This window comes from Thamnophis sirtalis, unplaced genomic scaffold, assembly GCF_051295495.1.
Source record: "Thamnophis sirtalis isolate CommonGarterSnake01/CBP01778 unplaced genomic scaffold, rThaSir2_p1.2 scaffold_1, whole genome shotgun sequence".
NCBI classification, from domain to species: Eukaryota; Metazoa; Chordata; class Lepidosauria; order Squamata; family Natricidae; genus Thamnophis; species Thamnophis sirtalis.
This window is the reverse complement of record NW_028261381.1, coordinates 147,061,597-147,084,967: the sequence shown is the minus strand read 5'-3', so window position 1 is coordinate 147,084,967 and position 23,371 is coordinate 147,061,597. Positions and strand designations below refer to the sequence as shown.

The following is a 23,371-nucleotide window of genomic DNA, read 5'->3' as shown; positions in this document are numbered from 1 at the left end:
GAGTTGCTCTCCGAGACGAAGCCGACCCCGCGAACAGAAAGCCAGTAAAAATCGGTTGCTGGGCAAGGTGGGGCGTAGCTGGCCAATAGCGAGGAGAGCTCGAGAAGGACGAGGAAGAGTGGGCGTGCAGGCGCCCCTCCTTCCTCTGAGTCCAGGGCTATTCCTGCACGGGGGAGGAGCAACGGCTCTTGTTGTCGCCGAGATCTGGCGGGGAGGGGGTGGGGCTCATTTGCTGCTGCCACCGCCCTCTCCTCCTCCTCCTCCTCTTCCCCCCCCCCCCCGCGCTCGTCTCCTCCTTCCTCATCTCAGCACGCAAGCATTCGGCCATCCCAGCCCCTCTAAGGGATCCCGGCTGGCTGGGTTGGGAGCCAGCGCTGCGCCGCGCCGCCCAGCCGAGGGAGAGGGGATCCCGTGTGTCCCTCGACTCTCTCTGGAGCCCTAACAGCAGCCTGGCTGGCTGGCTGAACTCAGGTCTGGATCGCGGGGTCGATGGACACGGGGACAAGGTGTCCGGAAAGGTGCTCCGGGAAGCCAAGTGCGGGCTGATCGCGGCAGCGCAGGGCGAGGAAAGAGCTAAATTGAGAGGTGGAGGTCAGGAGTTACAACTAAAAAGAGACCTGCATTTTGGGTATCTCGGGGAGTTGGTAAGGAAATAGAGGCTGGCGAATGTGGCGGGGGAAACTTATGATTGGGGATGTCTCGGCCAGAAAAACTAAAAAATTAGGGGCCTGGGAGGGGCACCTTACAAACGATGGTGTGAATCGTCTGGGAGAAGCTTGCTTGGGTAAAGGAAATAACTACGTTGAGCAAGTCGTCGTCATACACAGGCACTGTGAGGTGAAGTAATTCCCCCCCCCCCAAAAAAAAACATTTTTTAGATGTTTGGAATGATAATTGCCATCTTTTTGGTTGCGATAATAGGGGTTGCAGATCACATTTGGAGGGCTCAGATTTGGGGAAGGAACTACAGTTATATAAGAAAGACTGGGAGAGAATGATGGATAAGAGGAAGATGATGGTGTGTATCAGGCTGAGATTCACAAAAGCTGCCAATAAGAGGAAATTAGGGGGCTTGGGGGGGATCAAAGAGTCTGCTGCTAAAAGAGGAGAAAAAACCAAGTAAAATTAGTGGGAGGAATTGAGGAGCCCACTGAACGAATGGGGAGGAAGAAACTGCTGGTGCTCTGGGTGGTATTTGAAACAATTTTGTGGCAGGCTTGTGGGGCTGAATGAAGGCTTTAGGAAAAGTGGGTGGGGCGTGAATGGAGTAGGTTTATTTGACTGAAAGCAGTAGAGAATCAACTGAGGTTTGTTTCTGAAGAGGGGTGCTCTGGTTTAGCTAGTTAGGGTCATATATAAAAGATATATAGAAAATATGTTACTTTTGAGGCCATTTTTTTCAACCAATGAGTATTAGGAATACAGTATGAAGGAAGGGGTGTGTATGGAAGTGGAATCCAGCAATCAGGGAGGGGTACTTTACAAATGTTCTGTTGCAATATTTGAAGAGGTGAATCTTGACAAAGAGATTGGGTTTACATAGCATATTTTCAGGAAACACTCTTTTCTTGGTGGGATATTGTAATATAATGAATAAAAACTTTGGGATTGTAGAATAGGTTTAGAGTATTGTTTTTGGAAACATTTATATAAGGTAGCTGAATAAGATCCCATGTAAATTGAAGATTGATTAAAAACGGAAAAAGTAATGCCAGGAAATAAATTTAGGGCTGTTTAAAAGGTATGGGGTCTCCAAGTGAGCTTTTAACCAGAGAATTATAACTGTGGTATTCTCTGATGGTCTCCATCCAAGTATTAACCTGACCACACCCAACATAACTTCCAAACTTATGCAAGGTTGGCCAACTAAGAATAAAGTTGTATTCAGGTGATTTGAAACATCCTACTGGTTTCTTTGTGGGTGAATGATAAAATACTAATGTTCTTATTATTCTTGTTTGTTTTTTTTATTTTGGAGGTGGCTGCTTTAAATTCTGCTTTTGACAGAAAATTGAATTTTAAAGAAATACGCAAAATATGCAAACAGTTTCTATCTATTTGAGCATTTAGGAATAAATATTTTTGTTGCTCTGAAGAAGTGATCACACAAATGGGGATTCTGGGATGCTTTTGGGGTTATGGATGTTCACAGTTCATGAGATCTGTATCTTAAAATGAAGGCTATAATGACTATGTAAAAACAACTGATTAAAAATCTAGTTAATACTGCATATTTGAAGAGAAAATAATTGCATTTAAAAGTAGAAGTGCAGTACTGTAAGATACATTAAATTTGTGTGGGGCTTATTAAAAGAAATTGTGGGAGGATTAGGCACAGAATAGAAGCTGAATGGCTAGAAAGCAGACGTGGAAATTATTTGAGACTTAGAACATCGGTGGCATATGAATGAAAAAACATTGAAGTGCTCCTCAAGAATGGTCAGATCGGAGATAGAAAATATCAATAGGAAAAAGTTATTGGGTTAAGGTTAGGATAAAGAGATTCATCTTTTGCTGGAAACTATCTTGTGATTAACTTTAAAGTGGGCCTATCTATGGTATGGACTGAAATAAAACTGTAACTATATAATTGGATGAAAAATTTGGGAAGAAGCTTGCTATCAACAGAAATTTTAAGGAGATATTTTTTCATTTAAGAAATGAAGTAGTTTGAATAGGTTTGCAAATTTGTTGGTACACAGGTGTAGTTTTATCCTTAGGAGAAGAATTGTAATGAGGTTGTCTGTTTTGTTTTAAATAGTTCTCAGTCTGGAGTGAGAGGTTATTTTTCATCATCCAGAAAATAAGAGTCCTGTAAACTAAATCTTGATATTGTGGGAGGTGCATGCAACAGCTTCCAAGAACTTCTAGTTTCATTTTGAATACACTACCCCTTGTGTCTTAACTCTTAATAGAAAATGAAACGCAGAAAGAGGACAATTTCTCACTGCTTTGGTTCCTTATTTCAACAGTTAGAAACACTTCATTAATGCTAAGTTTAAAATAATGTATTAAGGGATACACTACTTTAAAGTTGTTACATTTCTTTAAATTATTGAGTTTTCTACAATAAGCAATACTATCTGAAATTAATCATTTATATTCTTTGTCTATTTGCTGGTAGTCAACATTACAGGCAATTTCTAAAAGCAGACACATATTTCTGTCCTGTAGTATTTGTTTTACTCGTAGGTGTTATACTTGATAAAAAAATAGATTCCAAATTAAAGACTAAAAAAAGTAAAAGCAGAGAATAATAAAATTTGAAAATATGGCCTATGTAACTCATAGCATCTTATGCAGTACAGTACAGAATTTTGCTTTGTCTGAGTCTTCCTATATTTGTGGAGTGGAGAATACTTCAGTGCTACATTTTTATTTTGGCCTCACTATGTATGGTTTGGTAGAAGAGTATGCATGATGCCTAAGTGTGAGATTTTATACACTTAAAACAGTGGTGGATTTCAAAAATTTTACAACCTATTCTGTAGGTTTCACCTGTTTTGTGGGAGTGGCTCGGCGGTAATGTGACCAGGTGGGCGTGGCCAACTTGAAAAATGTGGTGAACTCAATGATGCTCTTGCTTAGCAACCAAAATTTGGGCTCAGTTGTGGTCATAAGTTTTCTTTCTTTTTTTCTTTCATCTCTTTCTCTCCCACTTTCTTTTTCTTTCTTTTCTTTCTCTTATTCTTAATGTCCCTAGGCTTTGAGCAAGCAAAGCAAGTAGTAATTAATAGAATGAGGGACATGGAGTTCCAAGAAGAACTAAATAGGTTGCCTCTCCACAGTAGGGACAGAATTAAACAGGGTGTGTGGGAATTGGCAAGATATCTAAATGACCTGATCTCCCCAAAGCAAATAGCTTTCTTCAGAGCCAGATTTAACATTCTTCCTCCAGCACTCCTCCAGGGCAGGTATAAGAGAACACCTATAGCAGAATGCGTTTGTATATGTGATAAAGGAAAGTGGAAGATAATTCACATGTTGTATTACACTGCGAGCTATACAGAGCTTGTAGGTCTGCACATATTCTCCCCTTATTAGAGAGACTGCCAGGGAGGGCAGACCATTTTTATCTAGGCTTTCTCCTCCAGGACACTAACCCGGCTACCACGTATGCAGTGGCAAAGTTCTGTGCTGCTGCAATGTCCATAAGAAAAAAATTGGCTACAGAAGTATAGTACCATCTTGTACCAATTATCTGGACAAAACTTTAACAATCTTTGGACCATTATGTTATTATTCACTTTTAATGTCAATACTTTTTAATTATATTTTAATGTTAGTATTTTTTAACATAGTGTAAAAACTAATGTATATTGCTGGTCTTTGACTGTAATAAAGATTACTTACTTACTTTTCTTTCTTTCTCTCTCTCTTTCTCTCTTTCTCTTTCTGTCACTTTCTGTCTCTGTGTGTGTCTGTCTGTCTGTCATTCTCTCTGTGTGTCTGTCTGTCTCTCTCTCTGTATCTGTCTCTCTCTCCTCCCTCTCCCATCTGTCACTCTGTGTGTGTCTGTCTGTCTCTCACTCTCTCTGTGTGTGTGTGTGTCTGTCTGTCACTGTCTCCCTCCCTATCTCACTGTGTGTATCTCTGTCTCAGGCAGAGAAAGAAAGGAGGCTTGGGATAAAACACCCCTGCCACCAAGGGCAAAGGGGAGCACCTTCACCCTCGACTATTGCATGCCTTCTTTCTCCACCCACCCGAACTAGCAAAGAAGGCGGGCCACTAAACTGTCCGCTCGGCCGGATTCAAACTAGCCCGCATCCTCTCTTTCAGCATGGGCTCTCTGGAGGGGGATGGAAGGTCTCTCCCAAGACCTGCTTCCCTTATCTCGCGGCACAGTTCTGGGACACGTTTGGGCAATGGAGGGACTTTCTCGCACGCCATTGGAGAAAGAAATAAGGTGTGTGAGAAAACCCCATCCCCACTGTCCGAACTTTTGAATGAAGGAGGCTGCAGGCTCCTTTGCCCTCGGCTATGCGATCTCCTTTCATTCTCTGCTGCCCGAACGAGTGAATGAGGCAGACGGAGAATGAAAGGAGATCGCGTCAGGCGGGGGGAGCGAGCCAAGCGTTCCAGTACTATGCCACCAGAGGAACAGGTTCTAAACGGAACGGTAGATTTGTGGAACCTCTTCTACCGAACCGGCAGGAACCCAATCCTGATTTAAAAGCATATCAACTTAATCTGAGACTTTCAACTATGCTATTAGGGCTATTTTCAGTTGCAACTCTCCTTATGTGTGATGAATAGCAGTGGTGATAGTTATCTAGTAGGGAACATTGATATATAATTATTTGCTATGCTGTATATAACCCAAGGTTAAAAAATCAGGTGTGATGCAGTTTTACTACTTGGTTGCTGCTGTCATTAAGCAAATCCAGGTTCCTCCATTCATTTGCTTGTTGGTAGCTCCCTAGGAATGTGATAAATGGTGATCACATGAGCCTGAGTCACTGCTCAGGCTCATGTGAGCCTGAGCAGTAGTCACTATAAATACATGCTGGTTGCCAACCACCCACATTTTAATCATATGACTGCAGTGACACTGTGATGGTTGTAAGTGTGAGGACTGGTCAAATGTCACATATTTCAGCACTATTAAACCTTCAAATGGTGTTAAATGTTCCATCATAGCTCAAGGGCTACCTATAATTACATGAATGGATATATTCTTTATTTGGGCTTATTCTTCCTCTTTAAAAGTGAATGAGATCCTAAAATCTAAGAGAACTAAATTGTAGGAATGAGAACAGATTCAGCAGATGTTACAAGCAGAATCCTAAAGGTGTTTACTTAAGTGTAATTCCCATTGTTTTCAGTGAGACTTTATTCCTAATGAGTATATTTAGGATTGCAGTTTAAAAATCTGTTTAAAAATCTATATACATTTTTATTAAAACTTTTAAGCATAAAAATAAATCTAATAAATTATTATAAAGTAAGAGTGGAAGAAATAAAGTACAAGAAAAGTAAAAATAGAAAAGAAAGAAAATGCAACAGGTGGCGTCCTATATTGTTCACATCAGTTATAAATACAAATATATTTTGATCTCTCTAAACTTACATTATATCACTTTTTCCATAATCTATGCTGTCTAATCTTCAACACTGTATATCACAAGTTCACTTTTTATGAAAAAAAATCACCAATAAATATAGATGTGTTTTCTATAATCAAAGAAGTCAATGTATCCTGCAGCAAAATCTGTCATTCCTCCTTAGTGGGTAATATCAAATCTTTCCATCTCTATCCATACAGTAATCTCAGTTCTGTAAATGTATATTGAAATAATCTTCCATTGAGTTTTCTAACTGTTTACCAGTGTACAAATCTTCTTGCAATTGCTCCCATTCAGTGTAATTTACATTAAAATCTTTACAGATAAAACATATTTGTAAACTGACAAATCCATATTGGTTATCTAGTTGAAATTAACTGTCAGTCTACTTTTAACAGAAAAAGTTGCATTGGTGAAGGTACTTCTTGTAAAATCAAATATAAATTAATGTGTTAAAATAAAGTACTCCTGGAATTTATGAATGTTTTCATGCTATTTGTCCACTAATATACAGTAACTCAATCATTTATATTAATGACAGTGTATCTTAAACTGAAATTATATAAAAATCTCTTTTGTTAATAATAAAATGTATCATAATATAATTGTAGGGCCAAAAATTCATAGATACTACCCATCTTGCTGTCTGGAGCAATTCTAGATTTACCTGACAAATAGTTAGCCATTTGGTCCATAGTGCATGAATGTATATATGATTTAGTTCTGAATTATATTTTTTACTTTGAATTTGGATCACTGTGCACACCAAATAACTGGATCAAGTTATCATTAATATACCTTACCATAATCATTTTGGATAATAATGTAATTCTAACTTGTAGTTTTAACTTTGTGCTGTCATACATTTCCCCAAAAATAAGATCCAGACTTATTTTCAGGGAAACACAATATCAGGGTGATCAGCTTGGCTGAGTGCCCCACCCCCAGACATGTGCACAAAAGGTGGTGAGCACGTGGGGCCGATGGTGTCTGGCAGCAGCTGCAGCCCGCCAGCCCCTGGTTGGCGTACTCTGGGGTTGCCCAGCCCATGCAGCACAGGTGAGTTGATTACTTGTCCAAGCAGCAGACAGAGGCAGACACGTGGGTGGGGGCACATGATCCGGACCCACCACATGGGCCGTGGGAAAGCTGAGAGTCAGTGGGTCAGAGCAGGTGGGGAGCCAAGGGTGGATTATAACCTGTACTGTGCGGGCTGCAACTGCTGCCAGACACTGTTTTAGGATTGGGTTTATATTAAAAGCACACTGAAAAAAATCAGGCTATTTTCTGTTAGGCCTTATTTTCGGGAAAACACTGGCTATATACAGTCATGGAAAAATTAGTAGGCCAAAGAAAGGTAGGCATTAAACAAAATATTCTTGTATTTGTCCTTGCTTCCACCACTTTAGACACTGCCTTTTGTTTTTCTGTTGTAATACACATTTGAAATAAGTCAGTGTTGTTACATTGATTCATAATTTTTTTTGCACATGCAGCACTTTTGACATTCTTTCATGTGGCCACTAAAGAGCAGCTGAACTCTTCATTTGAAACAATGAAGTGCTGACTGGAGCTTCTTCTTAACCAATCTTACTTTAAGTGTATAAACAAAAACACTGAAAAATGTATTCAGGTGTTTGCTGAATGCAAGATTCCTTGAAAATGAGTTAATACTAGATTATCCTGTCCTTTATTCTTTCTGGTCCCAGATTACATGAGGAGCTATATTTTCTTATTAACGACTTTGGAGATGGGTAATGGAGTAGATAGCACCTCACCTCCTCCTTCTGCATACTTTGCTACCTCCCTCTTCATCCTGGTTAGTTTTAATTGAATTTTAAACTTATGATCCTTTATTGTTTTATAGTGCATTTTAACAGAATGTCTATAAGCCACTAGAGTCACTTCTGGCAAGATGGGAAGCGTACCAGTGTAATAAAATTAACAACTTGCATATTCATATTAATTAAATATTCTATAAAGATGGAAAGCTGTATTCACATTCAAACAATGGGGAAATACTGTTTTCATTCAGATCTCCCAATGAACCTGTGGAAGTTAAAGAGAGTTTGGGAAGGGACATCTTTTTATGTACTTTCAAGCCTTGGTGTGTTCAGGTGAATGTCTTAAGCGTACTGTAATTTTGTTTACATGTAGCCCTCGCTTAGGTTACTTAATTGGAACCCGTAATTTGGTTGCTAGGGCCTGAATTTGCTAAATGGAAAATCATATGATTGTGATGGGCTTTTGACTGCATGATCTTATTTCCCCTTCGGTCATTAAATGAAGTGCTCTTCTCTATTAACTCTGCTTGTTGCGAGCCAAGTTGGAAAGTGTTGCAGTGGTGATCATGTGACCATGGGGCATTGGACATTGTGACAGTTGAAAATGCAAAGATTGGTCACAAAGTTATTTGTTTTAGCACCACTGTAACTTTGAACGGATGCCGCACAAAGCAGTCAGCCAGCAAGAACTTCCTAGTTCTTTGTATGTACATGTGTATTGATACTTATTTCCTTATTGCAAAAAATGAGTTAGCATTTTATTGTTTTACTGTCTAATTCCATTGGAAAAGAAGGCTTTGAATCCTTCTGTCAATGCTCTTTGTCTCTGTCAGTTTTCAGACATACTGGCATACATGTAGTTCTTCAGTGAGCTCTCATGTAGACGTTAGTCAGATTCAAACTTTCTTGGTTCCTACAGTCTATATAATGTGTGCTTTCAAACTGTTCTTGAGCCATGACTAACTACACTCCTCTTGCTCATTTCTGTTTTCATTTAGAAATTAAAATGCTATTTAAGTGACTCATAGTTTTGAGCATAATGCTCATTTTTAAGTAAACATGTAATTGATATTTAATCAAATTTAATATCAGTGCAAATATACTTAATTTTCAGATTAAATGACCAATACTAATAATATAAAACATAGGCAAATTCCTCTAGTTGTGAGATTACTTTGACTGTACCAGCTATTTCATTTATTTTACAGCTCCAATTATATTGTAATTGTATTCTATCTATGTCTTCTGTCTTTACATCAACAATAAACATAAAATATAACATCTTTCTTTCAAAAACACATTAATTTCCCATTTATTATGTTTTAAATTAAAGTGGTTGGCTCAGATAAATCAAATACATAATTCAGGTTATGGAAGTCAGAACATCACTAATGGGAATTCTTAATTTCTGCACTTTCTGATTTTTTTCACAGTACTCCCTGGAATATGTTCTAATTGATGCATTTTACAAAAAAGAGATAATAGCAAGAATTAGTAAAATGCATTACTAGTTCATAAAATGTTGCCATTATGTATTCCAAATAATGCTATTAATAATGCTTGTAATAAATGTATAACAGTTATGAAATATAATATATAAACATGCTTCAATAAACTAGTAATTATTTTGTCCCAGGAAGACAATTGTTTAAAAAACTTAAAATTGTTTTGAGAGACAGATCAAGTCAGTTTAAAAACTTACCCTTTTACTGTCATTTTATTCATCTAGGATTGATTGAAAACCATCCACAAAGCCAGAAATATTGGGGATCGCTGATTTAGAATGTGATCTGGTTTTCCAAATGCAGATCACCAATTATAATGATAAAACTGAAAGCAATAGCAATAGCAATAGCAGTAGACTTATATACCGCTTCATAGGCAGAGAGTCAGCATATTGCCCCCAACAATCTGGGTCCTCATTTTACCCACCTCGGAAGGATGGAAGGCTGAGTCAACCCTGAGCCGGTGAGATTTGAACCGCTGACCTGCTGATCTAGCAGTAGCCTGCAGTGCTGCATTTAACCACTGCGCCACCTTGGCTCTCTGAAAGTCCACAAGGATGGACATTTCTTATAGTTATCCTGTGCTAACAGTTGTACATTTTTTTTACATTTTGCTTCAGAATCAACAGTTTTTTTTTCCTTTAACAGCTGACTGAATTGTAGCTTGCCATAATATGAACATACAGTACATAAAAAATTAGGCAGTTCAAAATTTATTTTTCAACCAAAGGACAGATTTTTAGTTAATTTGTTTCAAGTGGTTAAACTCCTGAATGGATCATTTCATAAATAACATAATTAAGAATCTTAAGCACCCTAATCAACCAATTGCAGGTTGAAGCAAGACCAGTAATGGATCATATGATGATGCACTAATGTGACATGTCACAATAAGGATTGTGTTTGTTAAAGGAATGATGAAAAAACAGCTTATTTGAGTGCTTCTATTCCCATTTTTTGTTTCTTACCAAACTATGGTCTTGCACCATAGTTGTTTGATTTGCTGCTGAATTTTGGCATCGTGTTTTATAGAGCCAGGAAAAAAAGATTTTAGAAGCTACAAATGGACCTTTACAACATAAATTTTCCCATCACTTTTTAATTTAAAGGATGAATGAAACACATCAGAAGAGCTTATATAATTGTATGTAAACATTTAGCCTCTCCTATTATAGTTTGGGATTCATATAAACATAAAGTGCTACAGTAGATGCAAGATACAATGTTTAGTTTAAAGTACAATTAAAGCATTGAATGATGTTTAATTTCCACATCAATTAATCAAAGCTATTATAAGTCTGTCTTGTGATGTTATTGTAAAACTATGTTTAATGCCATTTGAGATTCTCTTAAAAGTTTCTGATGACTCATTCATTCATTCAAATTAGAGGCCACCCAGCTCTGGACATGTTATGACAATGTAAGCAAGGGACACTATAAAAAATGAGAACAAATTTAATGCATGTCTCACAAAAAGATTTCATTCAGCAACTTTAAACAAGAGCTCAACATTACTGTACCACAAGTACAGTACAGATGGGGGAATGGCCAGGTTTTCAATGTCATCAAGGTGGAAACCCTTGTGGGGGGATGCAATTCCAGAGGGGAGGTGTTATAACAGAGAAGGCACGCTTCCTAAGTCCCAATAGATGGCATTGTTTGAGTGAAGGGATCTGAAAGGCAAGATAAATGGTACTTCAGATAGTCAGGCTGTGTGCTATATGAAGGGCTTTATAGGTAGTAACCAGTACCTCGAATTGTACCTCATTTACTGGTTTCCTACAGATTATAAACAGAAGGGGCAAAAGCATCAGACCCTGAAGCACCCCAATGTGAAAGGCTTCCAAGTTTGGTCTCTCCTCCTCTGTCAACACCAACTGGAATCATCCCCAGAGAAAGGAGAAACTCACTCCCTTCTTCCCTGAATCTCCACATTTAGTTAAGTAGGATGCCATAATCAATGCTATCAAAAGCAACAGAAAGATCACAGAGAGCCAGGGGGAATATGTCAGTGCACAGGCACGTACACACACACACACACCCTACCATTCCCTACCAGCAGGCATGATCAATGCTATCTCTATACTGATCAAAATCTGACTGCAAGGGATCCAGATGATCCACTTTTCCAGAGTCCTCTGGATCTGTTGTTCTCCTCACCAACTTTCATTAAAAGGGTTAAGCCTGGACAGAAATCTAACTACATGTCACCGCTCAGAGAGAGCCCAGTACAACACAAGATAGATATGGATAAAAGTTTAAATTCATCCTAGGTAAACTCACAATTCTGTGCCTTAGTACAGTTTTCAGACTTAGCATTTCTTAATGCTAAGTCCCATCTTAATTTTCTGAGCTCTGATTAGGAGAGTGTGGTAACCTGTAAGAGTGTATCCCTTTAAACAATTTAAACTACTATATCTTTAAGTAGTGATTATGTAAGAGTTTGGGTATATGGTAAATTAAACATTAGACCTGCTGCCTGATTGGTTTTTGCAGATCAAATTAAAATGGGGCCTGGGATGCCAAATTTAGAGAAATGCAATTATTTTAGCAGTCATATTGGTTTGGGTGAATTATGTAAATGTAAACCCAACAAATATATGTCTTCCTGAAACCTAACCTTGTGGAATTTATTGATTTAATTGTGCCTTAGTCTTATCTCGTAGCAACTACATGGGCAAATCTATGCAGTTCTTCTGACATTTTTGGAAATAATTTTTCCTTCTTTCTAGGATTTAGAGCAAATAATTGACCCCAAATCACTCAGTTGCTTCCCTGCCTAAAGCAAGACTAGAAATCCACAGTGCTTTTAGCAATTGCACTACACAGATTCTCAGCTTTGTTGGATGAGGTTTCCTTTAGCTCGAATCCTACTCAGGGAAGTGGTGTTCTTCCTTTATCACTGGACTGCCATCTTTGGGCCTTGAAACCTGTATGTTATTTTACTTCACAGTCTGTCAGAGACTTTTGGTTACTTAGATGATATATATGAAAAAATAGCACTTACCTTTTTTCCGGTATAAATAGGAACAGTACAGAGTGAGTAATTGGGCAGTTTTGAAAACTGCCCCAAAGCTGAAAGTTTATTTAGAAAAAATTGGGAGTGGTGATATTCAGAAATAATCCGAAACTGCAGCTAATTGTAAGGCACAAAGAACCAGGTCCAAAAGTGAAGAGTTCAAATTTACTGATTTATTGCTTAAGCTCTGCACAGGAATCTTCTCAGCTGATGGTTTGCCCCTTGGTAAAGCTAAGACTAAACTGATTCTTGTTGGACTCCTTCCCTTGGCTCTGCCCATCTCCTACATCAGTCCTTCCTCAAAACAGTCTTCCCTTTCTTCCATAGGATCTTCAAAACAGCCCTCCCCTTCTTCCATGGCATCTTCCTCATCTGACTTCTCACGGGAACTTGGGAGGGGAGGAAGTGAAGCCATTTCAAAGGAGGCTTCCTTCCCTTCGTCTAAAAAAATACTTTGAAGCAGGTGATTCTGGCTATAAAACATCTAGATAACTGGCAGGTTTCTCATTTCTGTTTGGAAGTGAAGGTTGGACTGACCAGTGTCACATGGGGGTTATGCAGCCGAGGTGGCACAGTGGTTAGGGTGCAGTACTGCAGGCCACTTCAGCTGACTGTTATCTGCAATTCAGCGGTTCTAATCTCACCGGCTCAAGGTTGACTCAGCCTTCCATCCTTCCGAGGTGGGTGAAATGAGGACCCAGACTGTGGGGGCGATATGCTGACTCTGTAAACCGCTTAGAGAGGGCTGAAAGCCCTATGAAGCGGTATATAAGTCTAACTGCTATTGCTAACTGCTATGCACTCAGTCTGGTTAATCCTTCAATTACAGATTCTTTGGGTAGGGCAGGGCAGAGAGCTAGGTGTTTGGAAGTTCATGGCTTTTCGGGAAAGTATTGGTGGAATTGCTGCACCAAGCCAGGGACATGGACATACCTGCATCAAATACTGTGTGCTTTTGCTTTGCCTAGGGTCCAGAATTTCTTCTATTTCATATTCCTCCCACGCTTTCCATAATTACTGGCAGTAGCATTGGGTGCTATGAGCATAAGATTCTAGGAGGTTTTTGTTTGACAAGCAGAGAATGGTGGAAAACTGGGTGGACTTTCACGGAGGGTTGCAATTGCAAATGAAAGGCCACAGGATTGATCTGCCAGAGGACCGTAAATGCCCTCTGAACTTGGTATCCAGTTTCTTAGAGGGCCTAGGTCTAGGAGAAACAAAGAATTTGGTAAAGAGCCACACTTTGTCTCTTACTGCAATTGGCAGCCCTTTATATCAATGGGCATTTGCTGCCTTCTTGTAAGACTGTTCCAGCTGCTGTTTCAATGGGGCTTAGGTAGCCAGCTGTTCCTGCAAAATAATTAACTGCCCTTGGGATGGTGTCCTCCTCCCTCAAAGCCACTGATAAAACCCTTGGGTATCTGCCATAGTAATCAATGTGAGCAGAGCATTATTGTAGGAAAATTCTGCTAGGGGAAGCTATGAGGGCCAATCACCTTCAATGCAGGTATAGTAACATCTTAAGTATTGCTGGAGTATCTGTTTAGTTTTCTCAGCCTTCATGGCAGAGTGATTGAGGACAAGCTAACCTGGAGATTCAAAAATTGTAACTCTGCCTTCCAGAACCCAGAATAAATTGACTGTATAAGTATGGACACCATTTGATCCAAAGAGTATTGAGCTGTTTCTTTGATAGTGGGCAAAGATCTTCAAGGCATGAAATGAGCATTTTGGTAAAACGTTCCACTACAACTAGTATAGCTATATAGCCATGGAACAGAGGTGGGTCATATAATAAAATCCATAGAATCGTATGCTAAGGGTGAGGTGGGGTTGGGAGAGATTGTAAGAGGCCTTCTGGCTTCTGATGATGGTAACGGTAACTATAATCTTATGCATCTGGTTCAGATGAAGGCTATTAGAGTTCCTTTCCTGTCCTTCATTGAGAAGTTTTGGCAGGATTGTTACTCCAACTCATTCCCATTTTCTTCAGTCCAGCCCAATGGAATATTGGAAATCAATTATTTGAATGGGCTCAAGACTGCCAACAAGGTAATTCAAGTTGGTGTAGGGGAAGAAGCCAACAACAGAAAAATCAGGTATAGAAATGGGCTGAGTAAAAAAAATATCAAGGGGGGGAAAAAATCTCCATTACCGTATGTTCATCCATGTTGGAAAAACTGCTTGATTGTGGACTGGAATGTTCTGTGCGCCTGCATTCTGAGGCCTTCTTTCTTCTCAGGCACATGATCCAGAATGGAGCTCCTATTAAAGGGCTATTAAGAGTTCCAGAAGCTGTATTTTCTTTGTAACTTCTACCTTGTTTCTTTAAAAAAAAAAACTTCAACAGAAGTGTTTTTTTGTGCCAGGAGTTGCTTAAAGCTCTCTTCTGAATACTGTGTAATTATAATCATGAGGAAAACCTTACTGTTTTGAAAAATATTTGTTGCTTCAACTCAAATGTCTATTAAAACCAAGCTGCAGATTTAAAATAAAATATATAAGAAGAGTTAGAGCAAGTAATAATTTTGTTCAAACCATTTTTTTCGGTGTTCATCAGGACTCAAAAAGTCTATCTTCTGAGTTGGCTGGGGCTGGGGAAGGACCAACACAATGAGCATGATCAATACTAAAAGTATTCATTGAAGAGCCCAACTTCTCCATAGTGAGGGGAGGAGTATCCAGGATGGGTTTACCTTATCCTCTCGTTGATTGGACTGAGTCAGATAGGTTTTTGGGACACGCCCCTGGTCCACCAGGTACTGGCCAGTTATCGACTCAGTCCCTCAACTGAACGGTTTGCCATCCTGGATCTCCGATAAACTTGGAAAATTCAAAAAGCAAAAAATCAAATTGTCTCCCTACCGCAGCAGCCGCATGCGAGTTGGACAGCTCCCTGAGCTGCAAAAGAACTGCCGAAAGCCCCTAGGGTGGGACGTTGCCCAGGTCTCTGAGTGAGACAAGCATCACTCAGAAAGGAAATCTGCCGGGCAAGCAGGAGACAAAGGGCACAAGCCTTACAAAGGCAAGTCCTGCCGCAGAGGCTCCAGTGGCACCGGAGTGCTTCGCCACTCCCCACAAGGGTCGAGCGGTGAGTTGCAGCTTTCTCATGCACCGCGGAGCGCTTGCGCTGCTTCCACATGGCCCGATTGATCGGGGCCACCGGCAGAGCCTAAAAGGAAGTGATTATTGATGCTTTATTTTTTTGCTAAAGTGAAGGGAAGAAGAAATAATTCTCAGTCTTTTTATATTAGCTTTGAAATCAGAACTTGTGAAAGAGGTTATTTATTATGATCCTGCATCCTAGATACTTTACGAAAATTAACCATATGCATTTTTATTAGCACAATATGCAGGAGTTTTTCTCCACTTGTCAGAGGAAGAACAAAGAGACAAATTTTTCAGGGACATAAGTTTGTAGGATTTCAATTGCTCTTGCCTACATGCTGCTAAATACAAGATCCTGGCCAGAATTCCTGGTGTTTTTTTTTTAATTGAAGCTTTCATAATGCTTTTTTCTGGTATTAATAATCTAAACTTAAATTCTATTCTGTCTTACCCAAATTACTTCCTTTATCCAATATTAATCAGTCTAAGTTAAGAAGATGCAGCATACTTATATTATGTAACTATTCTGTATTATGTGTCAAGGGGAAGCCGCCTGAAAAAGTATATGAACCCACCCCTAAGGTCATAATAAATGAAGGAATAGAAGATGAATGAATAAAAATAAATACTATACAGTCAGAAATGCTCATTGGTTCATTTTTTTTCTTCCAGGTTCATGTTGGGAAAAGGCTTGAAACGCAAGTTGAGTGATTATGAAGAGAATATGGCTGGTGTGTCAAGTGCCTTTGATTCCAGTCGAAACCTGCCATACCCGCTCAAGCGTCAGTTGGTGCTCAATGTTTGCCTTGCCAAGTTACAGACATATAAGAAGCTGGTGGAACCAAATTTACATCGTTCGGTGCTTATAGCCAATACTGTTAGACAAATCCAAGAAGAGATGAGACAAGAAACTAGCCAACAGTTTGTTAACATGTGCAGTGGTTTAAGTACTATCCCTTCCAATTATTTAGGTTTGGATTTCTTTGGAATGCCTTCACACTTTTTGCCTGGTATTATTCAACCGGAATCATACAGTTATGAACCACGGTCTATGGAAAGTCCAATTGAAAACAGCTTGTTGATGGTTTCAGATAATGACATGTCATCAGCCATTTCCTCTATTCTAAAAGATTTGGACTTCATGGAAGATGTGAGTCCACCTTCTTACTTAGCCGGATCCGGAGATGATCAATTTAAGACTTCTGAAATATCAATTCTTAAGTTAGAAGAAGATAGACAAGACTTGAAAGGAGTAGAATGTGCATTTGGTTCCTTTGAAATTTCAAATTCAACTAGTTACTTGAAGGACTTAGCTATTGATGACATATTTGAAGATATTGACACTTCAATGTATGATTCAGACTTTGATTGCCCCTCACCAACTCCTCCAAGAACACTGTCTGTGGCAACAACAGAAGAAATGTTGAAGACATTCCCTTCTTGTAATTCTTCCTCAGCAAACAACATCCCAATATGCAGAAGTGATATCACCGATTTAGACCATATTATGGAAATTCTTGTAGGGTCCTGACACCTTTGCTAGCCCAAAGATACGTTTTCCTAAGCTGCCATACAATGCTGGTTTGAAGATAAGTCCCAGAGGAGAACGAACTTCAAAGTGTGAAGCCAGAAAAGGCAGCTACAGACATTTTTTCTTTTTCATGGTTCTCAAAACCTCCCTAAAATTCCTATAAACCAAAAAAAAGTGACAGCCTGTTATATAAAATGGAGTATTTATTAAATCAATTGTGCAATCTTTTTAACTCTTTTAGGCTATACATGAGGACTATTTCTCATGTGTTTCTAACTTTTTAATGTGCAATTTTTAATCTGTATGAAGGATTTGCAGAACAGTGGTTTTCATAAGGGGAAACAACATCTGAAATCTAAAGATTTATTTTTAGTATTAAATTACATTCTTTATTGGCATTCACTGAAGTTGCATACCTGGATTTGCAGCCTCAGTACAGTATATTTTTAAAGTATTTAAGAAACTACAGATCTCTTCCCCTTTATTGAAGATTCTAGATACTTGGCAGCAAAATCTCTTGCATTTTGTAAAACATTTAAAATTATTTATTTTTGTAAATTTTATAGTCTTTTTACATTTTATTACAATATTCTAGATCAGAGAGGAATTTCTGGTTGGATGTGGCTGGCACTACCTCTGTTAGCAGAAATGCTTTAATTCTTTGCTTTGTCTAACACTGCAGATCTTTTAGTTTTCTTGGATGATATTCTGGTGGTAGAAGCAAACGCAGCAATTTGCTGATTGGTTAAATTTTATGTATTTAACTGTAATTTATATGTATATTGTCCCAATTTTAGAACTTTGTCAGTATTACATGCATCAATTTGGAGGTAATATGGCTTTTTACAATTTAGTATTTTCTGTATAGTTAGCGCTATTTTAATTTTCTGAAATGGAATTTTAGATTTTATGTGCAATATATCACTTAAGCAGGCCACTTTTGCACATCCTGAATTGTAAGGAAATACATAAAATCTAGATGATGGAAATTTATAATAGTGTGTTATCAGAGGTATACCATGCAATTCTGTCTGCTGGCAGCTTTGTGTGAGATTTGTAAGAGTTGAATATGGCTTGCCTAAGAATCGCTCTGATTTTGTACATTTCTGTTTCTTAAAATGGAACTTTAGTTGTCCAAAGTGCTTGCAATGGATTGTATCTTCTTAGTGGCAGTTTTTTTTAATCTTGGTTTGGCCAAATAAAGTTCTAATTGAGTAGAAGTCCAGCAAATCATGCTGCCATTTGGGAGTTAGTAGTCTGCCTGTTAAGAATTACACTTAAAATTAAAGAAATTGTGTTTTTGACATTTGCACGTAATATGCTGAAGTGTTCAGTTCATTGTGTACAAAGCCTGTCCTAGTCCTGCTTTGGTGCTACTTGGCAGGCTGTCTCAGTGCTGGCACCATTTGGGGACAGCTCGGTATTGCCAAAATGTTGACATTCCAACCACAAGCCTGTACTGTTCCATGGTCATAGAAGTAGCACCTGCTCACTTCTTACTGAAGACACATGGCCACTCTATGTTCTAACATTGAATCCTTGAGGAGTCCAGTTAAGTTTGAAAATGATACAATAAACCACTTATTGATCAAGCAACACAACAGATGTAAATAAGTTTTAAAAATAGTGGGAGGTACAAACATTGCCATTCTATCTACTATCAGATAGACTTTTAACATGCGTAGCTATCCACCTACTGAGGGACATGGTGGCTCAATGGCTAAGACATTGAGCTTGTTGATCAGAAAGGTCAGCAGTTCGGCAGTTTGAATCCCTAGCACTGCATAACGGAGTGAGCTTCCTTTACTTGTTCCAGTTTCTGCCAACCTAGCAGTTCAAAAAGCACATAAAAATGCAAGTAGAAAAATAAGGACCACATTTGGTAGGAAGGTAACAGAGTTTTATGTACCTTCGGCATTTAGTCATGCCAGCCATATGACCACGGAGACGTCTTCAGACAGCACTGGCACTTCGGCTTTGAAACAGAGATGAGCACCTCCCCCTAGAGTCAGGAACGACTAGCATATATGTGCGAGGGAAATCTTTTCCTTTATCCACCTACTCCTCATTGCTTCCAATGCTAGCAAACCTGGAAAGTTTGCTAGTATTGGAAGCAAAACATCTACACTTCCTTGCATATTCATAGTATCTAACTTTTGTTTTTCTTTAACAAGGCAGCAGGGAAAAAAGCCTACCTTTGAGAACACTAATATTTGTAAGTAGGTTTTCTAGAAAGATAGGAGATACTTTTTAAAATTGAACTATAGAATGCACATTGGCTAATCTTCATCTGAATTGCAGTAGAAGCTGCTTATAGAATGGCCATTTTCTGATGGTAAGTTCTTGGCATGGAGATTACCTACCATAGTAGGTTGGACATCTTAAAATAATCTATTGGGGCTTAACCCTCCATTGAGCATCTCATTATTGCATAACAGTAGCTGCACCAGTATCAGCTTTCATTTCCACCCCCCATTTTTTGTGGTGTTGGAACCAATCCACTACTCAACTTGAAGTGCAATGAGATTCAGGTCACCTGATGTAGTTGTTGCATTATGTAGCATTACCTTTAGGGAATAAAGGGAAGCTTCTCTGAAGCTGAAAGCCCAGTACCAAGTGGAGTAGAGTCAAACATTCAGATTACGATACTAATAACCGGCTGCAGAAATGCCAGGAAGTGTTTCTGATTAGTCTTAGATTGAAGGACTATTTGGGCCTCAAAGACTGCCGTTTAGAGTAAAAACTAGACTATTGACAAAGCAACTACTGTAATGTTAGAATATGGTTGATGCATTCATAATAGCAGTGATCATCAGGATGTAACTTCAGCTATTGCTCATTATCCTGTATCAATAGCTTGACTACCTCCTCTCTGTGGCAGCCCCTCAAATATTAGTACTCAAATAAATTAGTACCAATTCTTTATCTTGCACCCAACTTGAGTCATGGTGGAGCTGGATTCTACAACTAATGCCGAGTCAATCCAGTTTTATTTGCTTAATGCATACTTTAGCAGTTGAAATGTATTTATATACATAGGAGATTTGCAGTTACAATTAAATCATAGCAGGCCCTTTTGCAAAATGTTTTCTATTATGTAAAATGGATTAGATAAAAAGAATGTATACTGTTTGTACATGATTGATAGAAAATTACTCTAAAAATGGTAAGAGCCCTCTGCATTGTGATAAAGCAGACTAGTGTCTACACTATTTCTTTTTAAATCTCTTAATAAATATTCAGATCTAATTTGTTGTCATCTACAGTTCTTAAACTTAAAAGAAACTGCACAAGCAATGTACCAGTGGCAGAAACATGTAGATTGGCTGCCAACTGTTGATTAGGCATCTCAAAAGGAGATCTGGCTTGAAATAAAGATTAGGTCTTACATACAAGCTTTCCTGGAAGCTTGTAGGTAAGAGAAAAAAATCATTCTTCTCTAATCATGATTTCACACCCTTCTCATCTTCAGAATACACCCCAGAGTGGCTTCCAAACTTACCTGAAAACATTGGCAGAAATAATTTTTTTTTTTTTTTTTTTTTTTTTTTTTTTAGTATTTTATTGGAATTTATAGGCCGCCCTTTTCCCTGAGGGGACTCAGGGCGGCTTACAATCAAAAAGGGGGGGGGGGTGCAAATACAAAAACAAAAACAGTAGGTGAATAAAATAAGACAATAAAAACACAACTTGCATTCAACATTCAACACTTGGGTGGGGCGAATTAGGAACTTATCCCCAGGCCTGACGGGATAGCCAGATCTTGAGGGCTGTGCGGAAGGTCTGTACGGTGGTGAGGGTGCGAATCTCGATGGGGAATTCTTGAGCATCAAACATCTATGCCCTCAGCATTATGTTTTTCACTTTTTCAGGACATAAAGGCCTCTGGTCAACTTATAGCTTCAGAAAAAGAAAGAGGCCCCATCTAATTTGAAAGGTGTGTTTCCGTCACTAAAGCAGCCAAAGTTGAATGTTACATGACTGCATTGCTTAACAATGGCAATCCTGGCAGCCATTGTTACCCAGGACCATGCAGCTTGTTATGTAGGAAAAGCTGGGAATTGCAGGCAAGGAGTGTAAGGAGGTTCCATGGGCAGGGATAGTAGAGCTTCACAGTGCCTGTGGATTTCCCCATTGACTTTCATTTTCATTTTTTTTCATTTTATTAGCATTTATAGGCCGCCCTTTTCCCTAAGGGGACTCAGGGCGGCTTACACAAAATAAGGGAGGGAGGGTACAGACAATAGACACAAACAATACATAGAAGTAAAATAGTAAGCAACATTCATTCATCATTGATGGGGACAAATTATCTTTATCCCCAGGCCTGACGGGCTAGCCAGGTCTTAAGGGCTGTGCGGAAGGTCTGGACGGTGGTGAGGGTACGAATCTCCACGGGGAGATCGTTCCAAAGGGTCGGAGCTACTACTGAAAAGGCTCTCCTCCGTGTAGTTGCCAGTCGGCACTGACTGGCAGATGGAACTCGGAGGAGGCCTAATCTATGCGATCTAATTGGTCGCAGGGAGGTAATTGCTTGTGGAAGCCAGCAGGGAAGGTCACAAATTATGATCATGTGATTGCAGCTTCCCACAACATAGGAGCTGAGCCCCCAGGATTTGATCACATAACTGCAGGGATGCTGTGAAGACCACAACTTTGCACACTGGCCATAAGTCCCCTTCTTTTAGCACATCATAATTTCAATTCACCACCTAAAACCTTGCATTAGAGCAAGAAAAAAAACTTTAAGTGAGTAGGATGTTACTTTAAGCAACAGACTAGTAGCAAGAACATGTGCAGTGGCTGTCAGCCATTGACTGACCATCTTAGAACAAATGACTTCCTTTAACATGTCAAAACGTGTTCATAGTAGAACTTTTACTTTTAAATCTGAGCTACCACAAGCAAGCCACTTGGGGAGATTGTGTTATTCATTAAAAGGTTCGTATGGCTGCCCATCGTAGTGCACAAATCTTGGTTCTTCACAACAATAAAATTGCAAACTAAAAAAAACCTCACATTCAGCATTTCCTAGCACAGGGGTCCTCAAACCTTTTAAATAGGGCCAATTCATGGTCCCTCAGACTGCTGGGAGGCCAGACCGGCTGGATGGGCATGATCAATTTAGCAGTCCATTAAACAATACACACAAATTAAACTTTAATTTGTTATGCTCCTGGGGGTGGAAAGCAGGTTGGTGAAGGGATGTGGGTGTCTTGGTGGGGGGCAAGGGACTTATGTTTGTACGTGTGTGTATCTTTCTCTCGTCCGGGAGACTAAAAACAGGCCCATTTTTGGCCTCCTCGGCCTCCAGTACTACTCTGCTGCCCAAAAAAGGGCCTGTTTTTGGCCTCCCGAGGCCTCCAGAAGGCGGGGGAATGCGGCCTGCACGGGCCAGATTAATGGCTTCGGCAGGCTGTAGTTTGAGGACCCTTGTCCTAGCACTTATATATCACTCCCCAGTGCTTTGCAGCACTCTGAACCATTTACAAATGCCAGCACATTGCCCCCAACAATCTGGGTCCTCATTTGATCCGGGGGGGGGGGGGAGTTAGTCTACAATACTGCATTCTATCCACTGGCTCCCAATACTGTGGTTTCCCCAATAGCCATCCATAAGCTGCCAGCATTGGACCATAATGCCTGGGTAAAGAGCCAGGTCTTGATGGCCTTCCAGAAGGCTACAGATGGGAGCCTGCCTGGCACAAGGAGCACCTATGGAAAACACTTCTAGATCCCTCAACTGTACATGGCAGCATTTCAGAGAAGCCTACTCTATCTGGTAGTATGGGCATACAGGGCTTTAATGGGAGCCAGGGCAGCTCATGCAATGGTGTAACATGAGCAAACCTAAGGGCACCTACACTACTTGTGTTCTGCATTCTGGGCCTAATGTAGATTCCTGGTGACCTTCACAGGCAGTCCCATACATAGTTCATTGCAGCACTCCCAAGAAGTGCTCAGTCTCCTTGAACAGTGAAATTGCCAACTCACATGCATATATAAACAAGAGGATTTCTGCACTTGCATCAGAGACAACTCATAAGAATGGCTCAGATTGTGACGGTTTCAGGGTTACACGCAGAGAAGTCAATAGAGATTTGTTAGTTTTGTCAACTTTAGATTTATTAATGTTGCAAGTCCTCAGACAGTGGTGTAAACATGTCTGCATAACTCTGATGCAGCTGTTTAGTAGCGAAATGGCTATTCAGCCAGGGTTGAAGAATCCTTCCAACGTTGCAATCATTTCCAATGTGACCGATAGTAAGGGATACTCAAGAGTTGTAGCTCAGGAATGTCTAGAGCAGCACAGGTTCTCACCCTTGTCTTACACAAAGACAGCTGCAAATTTAACTGAA

The 23,371-nt window shown here is 39.5% G+C and overlaps 1 protein-coding gene across 6 annotated transcripts; it reads left to right on the top strand.

The window, feature by feature from the left end:
- The first annotated feature begins 294 nt into the window (after positions 1 to 294).
- LOC106554570 (SERTA domain-containing protein 2) lies at positions 295 to 17,069 on the top strand. Of its 6 annotated transcripts, none has more exons than XM_014073277.2 (2): positions 295 to 471; positions 16,154 to 17,069. In XM_014073277.2, the coding sequence occupies exon 2, from the start codon at positions 16,158 to 16,160 to the stop codon at positions 17,010 to 17,012; it is 855 nt and encodes a 284-aa protein (XP_013928752.1). In that variant the 5' UTR covers positions 295 to 471; positions 16,154 to 16,157; the 3' UTR covers positions 17,013 to 17,069. The 6 variants fall into 6 exon arrangements, with proteins under 6 accessions (XP_013928752.1, XP_013928749.1, XP_013928753.1 ...); XM_014073274.2 differs by having other exon boundaries at positions 295 to 518; XM_014073278.2 differs by having other exon boundaries at positions 295 to 585.
- The last annotated feature ends 6,302 nt before the right edge of the window (positions 17,070 to 23,371 follow it).

Bases quoted from the DNA above. Each gene is read 5' to 3' on its own strand.
- LOC106554570 (XM_014073274.2), top strand. From the start codon at position 490: ATGGACACGGGGACAAGGTGTCCGGAAAG. The intron at 519-16,153 runs GTGCTCCGGGAA...TTTTTCTTCCAG, and splicing joins GGGACAAGGTGTCCGGAAAG to GTTCATGTTGGGAAAAGGCT.